Source organism: Oncorhynchus mykiss, chromosome 10, assembly GCF_057628025.1.
Source record: "Oncorhynchus mykiss isolate SJ-2025 chromosome 10, ASM5762802v1, whole genome shotgun sequence".
Classification (NCBI taxonomy): Eukaryota; Metazoa; Chordata; class Actinopteri; order Salmoniformes; family Salmonidae; genus Oncorhynchus; species Oncorhynchus mykiss.
In genome coordinates this window covers 89075912-89087998 of record NC_143031.1, presented here as the reverse complement: position 1 = coordinate 89087998, position 12087 = coordinate 89075912, and the positions used below count along the sequence as shown (strand labels likewise).

General features: G+C 45.3%; 1 protein-coding gene across 1 annotated transcript in view; it reads left to right on the top strand.

Moving 5' to 3' along the window:
* Positions 1-4711: 4711 nt before the first annotated feature.
* The window catches only part of LOC118936621 (annexin A5), a 27265-nt gene continuing 19889 nt past the window's right edge, over positions 4712-12087 (top strand). Inside the window, exons 1-4 of the mRNA XM_090188460.1 lie at positions 4712-4762; positions 5089-5140; positions 11346-11430; positions 11521-11615. Of these exons, the coding sequence (XP_090044586.1) occupies positions 5138-5140; positions 11346-11430; positions 11521-11615 (183 nt within the window). The 5' untranslated portion in view covers positions 4712-4762; positions 5089-5137. The remainder of the gene's footprint in view (positions 4763-5088; positions 5141-11345; positions 11431-11520; positions 11616-12087) is intronic.

Genomic DNA, 12087 nt, shown 5'->3' with positions numbered 1-12087 from the left:
TTTTTAGATGCATGCCAGCAAAGCCACTACACAACACTAAACAATACATTAATTGCACTATAACGGTGACAAACAGTGCCCACAAACTGTTAGAGCCAACATAAAGCTGTCCCAACAGGAGTCCCAACACCTTACCACTGCTACACCTGGCTATCAGCAGAGTCCCAACACCTTACCACTGCTACACCTGGCTATCAGCAGAGTCCCAACACCTTACCACTGCTACACCTGGCTATCAGCAGAGTCCCAACACCTTACCACTGCTACACCTGGCTATCAGCAGGGTCCCAACACCTTACCACTGCTACACCTGGCTATCAGCAGAGTCCCAACACCTTACCACTGCTACACCTGGCTATCAGCAGAGTCCCAACACCTTACCACTGCTACACCTGGCTATCAGCAGAGTCCCAACACCTTACCACTGCTACACCTGGCTATCAGCAGAGTCCCAACACCTTACTACTGCTACACCTGGCTATCAGCAGAGTCCCAACACCTTACTACTGCTACACCTGGCTATCAGCAGAGTCCCAACACCTTACTACTGCTACACCTGGCTATCAGCAGAGTCCCAGCACCTTACCACTGTTACACCTGGCTATCAGCAGAGTCCCAACACCTTACCACTGTTACACCTGGCTATCAGCAGAGTCCCAACACCTTACCACTGCTACACCTGGCTATCAGCAGAGTCCCAACACCTTACCACTGCTACACCTGGCTATCAGCAGAGTCCCAACACCTTACCACTGCTACACCTGGCTATCAGCAGAGTCCCAACACCTTACCACTGCTACATCTGGCTATCAGCAGAGTCCCAACACCTTACCACTGCTACACCTGGCTATCAGCAGAGTCCCAACACCTTACCACTGCTACACCTGGCTATCAGCAGAGTCCCAACACCTTACCACTGCTACACCTGGCTATCAGCAGATCCTTGCCTGGCAGCCAAACCCTTCATTCAGCCTCATTTACTGCCTTTAAAAAAACATAGCTGATATGACTGACTTGCTTAAACAAATGTGGTTTCTACTGACAATTGAGATGTACAAACTATGGCATAAGGGGACGGCAAGCGGATAAGAGACAATCAGTCATTTAGATTAAGACATTAATGAGCGAGCTAGGACGGACGTAGTCAATATAACTATTTGCTCAGCACTTTTGAAATGTACAGTGACAGAATTCAGAACATGGGCCGTTCTTACAGTGTTCTCCCTGTACACCAAGTCAGAACCGTAGGATAAATGAAGGGGGCATGTAAGCAGACAATGAAAGCTCTTACAATATTCAATGATTACATTACATTCCTCTAAAACAGGTTATAGGCAACATGTGCACCACCAAGTCAGAACAATAGGTGAAATTATGAGGGGAGAAGGGACCAAATGATTAGGGTGAGGCACATGGGCTACTAACAGCTTTCAACACAACATACACTGAGTACTACTTTCTTAGCTGCAGTATACATGCAGTATGTCCCTGTATATACAGTATACAGTATGTCCCTGTATATACAGTATACAGTATGTCCCTGTATATACAGTATACAGTATGTCCCTGTATATACAGTATACAGTATGTCCCTGTATATACAGTATACAGTATGTCCCTGTACATACAGTATACAGTATGTCCCTGTACATACAGTATACAGTATGTCCCTGTACATACAGTATACAGTATGTCCCTGTACATACAGTATACAGTATGTCCCTGTACATACAGTATACAGCATGTCCCTGTACATACAGTATACAGTATGTCCCTGTACATACAGTATACAGTATGTCCCTGTACATACAGTATACAGCATGTCCCTGTACATACAGTATACAGCATGTCCCTGTACATACAGTATACAGCATGTCCCTGTACATACAGTATACAGCATGTCCCTGTACATACAGTATACAGCATGTCCCTGTACATACAGTATACAGCATGTCCCTGTACATACAGTATACAGCATGTCCCTGTATATACAGTATACAGCATGTCCCTGTATATACAGTATACAGCATGTCCCTGTATATACAGTATACAGCATGTCCCTGTATATACAGTATACAGCATGTCCCTGTATATACAGTATACAGCATGTCCCTGTATATACAGTATACAGCATGTCCCTGTATATACAGTATACAGCATGTCCCTGTATATACAGTATACAGCATGTCCCTGTATATACAGTATACAGTATGTCCCTGTATATACAGTATACAGTATGTCCCTGTATATACAGTATACAGCATGTCCCTGTATATACAGTATACAGTATGTCCCTGTACATACAGTATACATATGTCCCTGTATATACAGTATACAGTATGTCCCTGTATATACAGTATACAGCATGTCCCTGTATATACAGTATACAGTATGTCCCTGTATATACAGTATACAGCATGTCCCTGTATATACAGTATACAGTATGTCCCTGTACATACAGTATACAGCATGTCCCTGTATATACAGTATACAGCATGTCCCTGTACATACAGTATACAGCATGTCCCTGTACATACAGTATACAGCATGTCCCTGTACATACAGTATACAGCATGTCCCTGTATATACAGTATACAGCATGTCCCTGTATATACAGTATACAGCATGTCCCTGTATATACAGTATACAGCATGTCCCTGTATATACAGTATACAGCATCTCCCTGTATATACAGTATACAGCATGTCCCTGTATATACAGTATACAGCATGTCCCTGTATATACAGTATACAGTATGTCCCTGTATATACAGTATACAGCATGTCCCTGTATATACAGTATACAGCATGTCCCTGTATATACAGTATACAGCATGTCCCTGTATATACAGTATACAGTATCTCCCTGTATATACAGTATACAGTATCTCCCTGTATATACAGTATACAGCATGTCCCTGTATATACAGTATACAGTATCTCCCTGTATATACAGTATACAGCATGTCCCTGTATATACAGTATACAGCATGTCCCTGTATATACAGTATACAGTATGTCCCTGTATATACAGTATACAGCATGTCCCTGTACATACAGTATACAGTATGTCCCTGTACATACAGTATACAGTATCTCCCTGTATATACAGTATACAGTATGTCCCTGTATATACAGTATACAGTATGTCCCTGTACATACAGTATACAGTATGTCCCTGTACATACATTATACAGTATGTCCCTGTATATACAGTATACAGCATGTCCCTGTATATACAGTATACAGTATGTCCCTGTACATACATTATACAGCATGTCCCTGTATATACAGTATACAGCATGTCCCTGTACATACATTATACAGTATGTCCCTGTATATACAGTATACAGTATGTCCCTGTATATACAGTATACAGTATGTCCCTGTATATACAGTATAGAAAGAGGCCTGAGTTCCCGACTTGGAATTCCGAGTTGGATGGACAGCATGGACAATGTCTTCAACCTTTTATGGCCCATGATGTTGAATGTTTATTATTTTAAGCTTGGAAAATAAACCCTTAAACCCAGACTTGGACCACACAGCCTCTCCACCGAATAGCAGGCTAGTGATTGCTTTGCAACGCTTGCAGTTAAGCACAGAAAGCACTGAGCTGGGCTGAAACACCTGCATTTTGGAGCGTGGAATCTGTGATTTATTACCACAAATATTATAAAATCATAGTTTTCAACGTGTTTGGTGCCTGAGTTTGTACATACTATCTGCAAATTTAAATTGACGCAGTTCCAACATAATCCACAGGAGGGCAGTCTAAAATCATAATCCTGCTATATTGCATTTAACTAGATTATTATTTCATGCAAAACATGAATTTGTGGTCTAGGCTGCCACCCTGTGGATTGTTTAAGAACTGCACAGTGCGGTAGCATGACTAGATCACATTAGTTGGCAGTAACGTGATCAACGTCAACAGGCTTTTTTTTAATTTGTATTGCCGATCAAATATTGGACATGGTTAATGGTTATAAAAACATTGCAACAGAATAATGATACAAATACTTTTGCCAACATTTTTTCTTCATGGAAAATTGCGCTGTAATTATGCACTTGTTCATATATTTTGATATTATTGACACCATATTCCATGGGTTTACTGACCACAATCCATTGAATTAATATTGAGAAGTGTTGATTATTTGGCGTCAGGAGAGCACAGCGCATTGAAGAAAGCAGTGAGATACGCAACGTCTATGTCTCTGTAAAATGTTCACTACTAGCACGCAAGGCCATCTCGGTCTCTGCGCGACTGTTTTGTTTTCTACATGATTCCATGTATGTTATTTCGTTATGATGTCTTTGCTTTTATTCTACAATGTAGAAAATATTAAAAATAAAGAAACCCCGCTTTCCCTCCTCCTCCTCTCAACCTCTTGTCACCTGTTCAGGTAAACCTGCACGGTTTCTATGGAGACAGATTGAACACACCAGCCTCCACTGTCATCACTAGCAGCTGGTTGATTAAGTTGTTTATCGGTTTGTCCGTTTTGATTGAGATGGTTTTACACCGCGGACAAGTCCACAACCCGTTTGCTTCACCACTACGACGTTGAAATAGTGTAAATAGTTTTGGGATTTAACACGTCATCTCCCGGTCTACCGAGGCGCTGAACCCGAGCTGTTTAGTCATACAGGGTGTGTCTCTGTTCACTCGCAGCAGACTCGTTTTTCCACTCTTTCTACCGGTTCCTCTCTCTTTCTCGCCCTCTCTTTACTGCGAGCTCCGGTGCAGACCTCCTCCGGTAAGTTCCCACCGCTCGACATCAGATGGTTAGTTGAAGAGGTTATTCTGCTGAACCAGGTGATGTGTTTAACCTGGACTGTGATTGTAGTTGGGATCATTTATCAACACGGATACGGAGAGATACAACAGGATTTTAGCAGATCATGGCGCGCTGTGGCTGTTGCAGAAGAGAATACTTTATATTCTCTAACTCAGTCTGTTTTATGAATTGAAACACAGATCTGTGACTATTTTCCACGACTTTAAACGTGGAAAAGTTTTTGAGGCGTTTGAAGCTTTTGGCTTGTAAGTTACTTAGTGATTCTGTTCTGTATTTCTCTTCAGACTGAACGATCCTTCTTCGAATCAAACCAACTATCAGCTATCTATCAGAATGGTAAGTTAACTTCACTAGACAACTTTATAATGCTGTATTATAATGTCCAATTTAACTTCACTAAAAGCCACTTCAGATGAATAAACGGAAATGTCGCTGTCGGGTAAAAGAGAACTGTATGATTCCATTACTATGTTAATGTTTAACTTTCTATCTCTGTCTATAATGGATACCACATCCGCGGCACCGCCCCAGGCCACTGTCTTTAAATAATCATTACACCTTATCCCAGAACAATACACAGTGTAGAACCCAGTATGGAACACATGGGTTCTAGAATAGGTTATTTACACTGTATAACTGCAGAACCCAGTATGGAACACATGGGTTCTAGAATAGGTTATTCCACTGTATAACTGTAGAACCCAGTATGGAACACATGGGATCTAGAATAGGTTATTCCACTGTATAACTGTAGAACCCAGTATGGAACACATGGGATCTAGAATAGGTTATTCCACTGTATAACTGCAGAAGGAAGGGCGATCATTTGAGACTATACTCCCATATGTGTTTCATTCATCCCGGGTGAGTTTCTCCCAAAACATATGTGTCATGTTTAGCTTTAAAAACTTTGTTAATCTATTGCCTAACACTGAAAAATGGTGTTGATGCTGAAGATACTGGCTCTGTCCCGAATCTCTATACTAGCTTGCTACAATCAATACAAATGTATGAACCCAGCATGCAAAGTGTTGGTCCCGTGTTTCATCAGTTTCTTATTTTCAATGACGGCCTTGTTCAGGGGAACAGTGGGTTAAACTGCCTTGTTCAGGGGAACAGTGGGTTAAACTGCCTTGTTCAGGGGAACAGTGGGTTAAACTGCCTCGTTCAGGGGAACAGTGGGTTAAACTGCCTCGTTCAGGGGAACAGTGGGTTAAACTGCCTCGTTCAGGGGAACAGTGGGTTAAACTGCCTCGTTCAGGGGAACAGTGGGTTAAACTGCCTTGTTCAGGGGAACAGTGGGTTAAACTGCCTTGTTTAGGGGAACAGTGGGTTAAACTGCCTTGTTTAGGGGAACAGTGGGTTAACTGCCTTGTTTAGGGGAACAGTGGGTTAACTGCCTTGTTCAGGGGAACAGTGGGTTAACTGCCTTGTTCAGGGGCAGAACGACAGATTTGTACCTTGTCAACTCGGGGACTCGATCTAGCAACCTTTCAGTTACTGGCCCAATGCTCTAACCACTAGGCTACCTGCCTCCTCTAACCACTAGGCTACCTGCCTCCTCTAACCACTAGGCTACCTGCCTCCTCTAACTACTAGGCTACCTGCCTCCCCTATTTAACCTCTATTTAACTAGGCAAGTCAGTTAATGAACTAATAATTTTTTACAATGTTGGCCTACCAAAAGGCGTCCTGCAGGGACCGGGGCCTGGGATTAAAAACAAAACAACTATTGGACAAAACACGCATCACGACAAGAGAGACACCAGAACACTACACAAAGAGATAACATAGCAAGGCAGCAACACCTGACAACACAACGTTGTAGCAGCACAACACGACAACAACATGGTAGCAGGACAACATGACATCAACATGGTAGCTGCACAACATGACAACAACACAACATGACGACAATACAACACGACAACAACATGGTAGCAGCACAACACGACAACAACATGGTAGCAGCACAACACGACGACAACATAGTAGCAGCACAACACGACGACAACATGGTAGCAGCACAACACGACGACAACATGGTAGCAGCACAACACGACGACAACATGGTAGCAGCACAACACGACGACAACATGGTAGCAGCACAACACGACGACAACATGGTAGCAGCACAACACGATGACAACATGGTAGCAGCACAACACGACGACAACATGGTAGCAGCACAACACGACGACAACATGGTAGCAGCACAACACGACGACAACATGGTAGCAGCACAACACGACGACAACATGGTAGCAGCACAACACGACGACAACATGGTAGCAGCACAACACGACGACAACATGGTAGCAGCACAACACGACGACAACATGGTAGCAGCACAACACGACGACAACATGGTAGCAGCACAACACGACGACAACATGGTAGCAGCACAACACGACGACAACATGGTAGCAGCACAACACGACGTCAGCATGGCAGCAGCACAACACGACGACAACATGGTAGCAGCACAACACGACGTCAACATGGCAGCAGCACAACACAACATCAACATGGTAGTAGGACAACACGACATCAACATGGTAGTAGGACAACATGACATCAACATGGTAGCAGCACAACACTACAACAACATGGTAGCAGCACAACACTACAACAACATGGTAGCAGCACAAACCATGGCACAAACATTATCGGGCAGAGACCACAGTACAAAGGACAAGAAGCCACAACTGTCAGTAAGAGGGTCCATGATTGAGTCTTTGAACGAAGAGATGGCTAGACAGTGTACCATGTGATTACCTCCAGCTCTAAACCCTCAGAGGTAGTAATCACCCCTGTGGGGAGAGGGGCATTCTTCTTACCAAACCACATGACCGTTGTTTTGGAGGTGTTCAGTAGAAGGTTAAGGGCAGAGAAAGCTTGTTGGACACAGAGAGCAGTGTTGTAGAGAGTTTAACACAGCATCTGGGGGAATGGTATTTCGATTGATTTCCTTCTATGAACTCTAACTCAGTAAAATCAGTAAAAATAGGTTTTATATTTTTGTTCAGTGTACGTACTTAAACAGCAGACTCATTTCAGCGTTTGATCTAGTAAAATTCACAATATTTTCCGAATCACGTGTTTGACAACAGCTGGTAATCAAATAAAGTGATGAGCTGTACAAAACTTAAGGAATGGCTGGAGTGGAATGGCTGGAGTGGAATGGCTGGAGTGGAATGGCTGGAGTGGAATGGCTGGAGTGGAATGGCTGGAGTGGAATGGCTGGAGTGGAATGGCTGGAGTAAATGGCGGGAGTCAACACCATGGGGCATTAGATGATACTTTCGGAGTACTATTATATAAATGTCACATACTATGAACCTATACCATGTGTTATTCTAGTATGGGTATTTCTATGTTAAGGGGAAACCCGGCCTGATCAGGATGTGACATCACACTGGGAATATAATGTGTTGTTTGGCCGTTTAACTGTTAAACTCTGCTGCTACAGACATTTGGAAGCCTTTTAATGAAAACCAGCCCTCTTCATTTCTAGAAAACCACAGTGTCTCTGTGTGTGTGGAGCAGAGGGGCTGTATTTGGGGAAGTCAGTATGAGTCGTGTGTGGGCCTTTCTTCAGACAGGGTGGGTCTCTGCCTCTTCCTCCCTCTCTTCCTCCTCGCTCTCTCTCTTCCTCCTCTCTCTCGCTCTCTCGCTCTCTCTCTCAGTACACACACAGGATGGAGTACAAAACGGACAGTGTGGAGCAGTAAACAGTAGATAGTGTGTTTACTGTTCAGTTTACTGTCCCCCCTCACTTAGCAGAGGAGTAGTGGCCCTCCCTCACTTAGCAGAGGCGTAGTGGCCCCCCCTCACTTAGCAGGGGCATAGTGGCCCCCCCTCACTTAGCAGAAGCGTAGTGCCCCCCTCCTCACTTAGCAGAAGCGTAGTGCCCCCCCCCCTCACTTAGCAGGGGCGTAGTGGCCCCCCCTCACTTAGCAGGGGCGTAGTGGCCCCCCCTCACTTAGCAGCGGCGTAGTGGCCCCGACTCACTTAGCAGGGGCGTAGTGGCCCCCACTCACTTAGCAGAAGCGTAGTGCCCCCCTCCTCACTTAGCAGAAGCGTAGTGCCCCCCCCCTCACTTAGCAGGGGCGTAGTGGCCCCCCCTCACTTAGCAGGGGCGTAGTGGCCCCCCCTCACTTAGCAGGGGCGTAGTGGCCCCCCCTCACTTAGCAGCGGCGTAGTGGCCCCGACTCACTTAGCAGGGGCGTAGTGGCCCCCACTCACTTAGCAGCGGCATAGTGGCCCCCCCTCACTTAGCAGAAGCGTAGTGGCCCCCCCCCTCACTTAGCAGAAGCGTAGTGGCCCCCCCCCTCACTTAGCAGAAGCGTAATGTCCCCCTCCTCACTTAGCAGAAGCGTAGTGCCCCCCCCCTCACTTAGCAGGGGCGTAGTGGCCCCCCCTCACTTAGCAGGGGCGTAGTGGCCCCCCCTCACTTAGCAGGGGCGTAGTGGCCCCCCCTCACTTAGCAGCGGCGTAGTGGCCCCGACTCACTTAGCAGGGGCGTAGTGGCCCCCCCTCACTTAGCAGCGGCGTAGTGGCCCCCCCTCACTTAGCAGCGGCATAGTGGCCCCCCTCACTTAGCAGCGGCGTAGTGGCCCCCCTCACTTAGCAGCGGCGTAGTGGCCCCCACTCACTTAGCAGCGGCGTAGTGGCCCCCCCCCTCACTTAGCAGCGGCGTAGTGGCCCCCCCCCCTCACTTAGCAGCGGCGTAGTGGCCCCCCCCCTCACTTAGCAGCGGCGTAGTGGCCCCCCCTCACTTAGCAGCGGCGTAGTGGCCCCCACTCACTTAGCAGGTGATGCGGAACGCCACGTGAAGTGTGGCGTTCCGCAGGGCAGCTCTCCAGGCCCTCTACTCTTTTCTATTTTTACTAATGACCTGCCACTGGCATTAAACACAGCATGTGTGTCCATGTATGCTGATGATTCAACCATATACGCATCAGCAACCACAGCTAATGAAGTCACTGAAACCCTTAACAAAGAGTTAGTCTGTTTTGGAATGGGTGGCCAGTAATAAACTGGTCCTGAACATCTCTAAAACTAAGAACATTGTATTTGGTACAAATCATTCCTTAAGTTCTAGACCTGCACTTCAACTATGACAGACAAAATGAGAAAAAAAATCCAGAAAATCACATTGTAGGATTTTTCACAGTAGGTATGGTGTTCTTTGGATGCTTAGTGAGTCCTCCAGTCCTCTCTGTTTAGTGAGTCCTCCAGATCAGAAGCAGTAGGGATGACCAGGGATGTTCTCTGTTTAGTGAGTCCTCCAGATCAGAGGCAGTAGAGATGACCAAGTATGTTCTCTTGACGAGAGTGAATTAGACCATGTTCCTGTCCTGATAAGCATTCAAAATGTAACTAGTACTTTTGGGTGTCAGGGACAATGGAAGGAGTAAAAAGTATATTTTCTTTAGGGATGTAGGAAAGTAAAAGTTGTCAAAAATATAGATACTCAAATGACTTCAGTACTTTACACCACTGGGTATTTCTGTTTATTTATATTACATTTGCACAAATTCCTAAAAACCTGTTTTTGTTGTTTCATTATGGAGTCCTGTGTGGAGATTTGAATGTCATCCGTTTTAGAATAAGGCTGAAACGTAACAACATGGGAGAAAGTCAAGGGGTCTGAATAGTTTCTGAATGGCCTGGATTATAAACAATATGAACTGGGGCTGTTGTTTTGGTTCCTTCCTGTCTGTCTGCTCTGCACCTCTCCTGTTGGTCTCACTAGCCTCTCCATTACAATCCAATCAGCTGCTGTGTGTGGAGGATGTTTTTGGGCTCTGACAGACAGATGGACAGACAGAATCCTGGACTCTGTTGTGTTCGCCTCACTCCAGAAACATTCCGTGGTTCCCCTCCCTAAACAATTTCAATTGACTGATTTCTTTATATGAACTGCGTCTTTATATTTTTGTTCAGTATACATTACCCACAGTCCTCTCTGGTCTACCCTGAACTACATTACCCACAGTCCTCTCTGGTCTACCCTGATCTACATTACCCACAGTCCTCTCTGGTCTACCCTGATCTACATTACCCACAGTCCTCTCTGGTCTACCCTGATCTACATTACCCACAGTCCTCTCTGGTCTACCCTGAACTACATTACCCACAGTCCTCCTCTGGTCTACCCTGAACTACATTACCCACAGTCCTCTCTGGTCTACCCTGAACTACATTACCCACAGTCCCCTCTGGTCTACCCTGAACTACATTACCCACAGCCCCCCTCTGGTCTACCCTGAACTACATTACCCACAGTCCTCCTCTGGTCTACCCTGAACTACATTACCCACAGTCCTCCTCTGGTCTACCCTGATCTACATTACCCACAGTCCTCCTCTGGTCTACCCTGAACTACTTTACCCACAGTCCTCTCTGGTCTACCCTGAAATGCTTTACCCACAGTCCTCTCTGGTCTACCCTGAACTACATTACCCACAGTCCTCCTCTGGTCTACCCTGAACTACATTACCCACAGTCCTCCTATGTGTCTGTTCTCTGATAGGCTGGTCGAGGCAGTGTGAGAGCCAGTGGAAACTTCAACGCCAACCAAGATGCAGAGACCCTCTACAAGGCCATGAAGGGACTGGGTCAGTGGTGTGTGTGGTCTGAATGTGATGCAAAGTGAGGGAGTAACCATGGCACCAAAGATTTAACTATGGTGTTTGTTGTTACCATAGGAACCGATGAGGATTCCATCATGAAGTTGTTGACGTCTCGTAGCAACAGCCAGAGACAGCAGATCAAAGCTGCATACAAGACCCTGCATGGCAAGGTCAGAACACAACCACAATACAACCACAATACAACCACAATACAAACACAACCACAATATAACCACAACACAACCACAATACAACCACAATACAACCACAACCACAATACAACCACAACCACAATACAACCACAACCACAATATAACCACAACACAACCACAATACAACCACAATACAAACACAACCACAATATAACCACAACACAACCACAATATAACCACAATACAACCACAATACAACCACAACACAACCACAACACAACCACAACCACAACACAACCACAACCACAATATAACCACAATACAACCACAATACAACCACAACACAACCACAATACAACCACAACCACAATACAACCACAATACAACCGCAACCACAATACAACCACAACCACAATACAACCGCAACCACAATACAACCACAATACAATCACAACCACAATACAACCGCAACCACAATACAACCGCAACC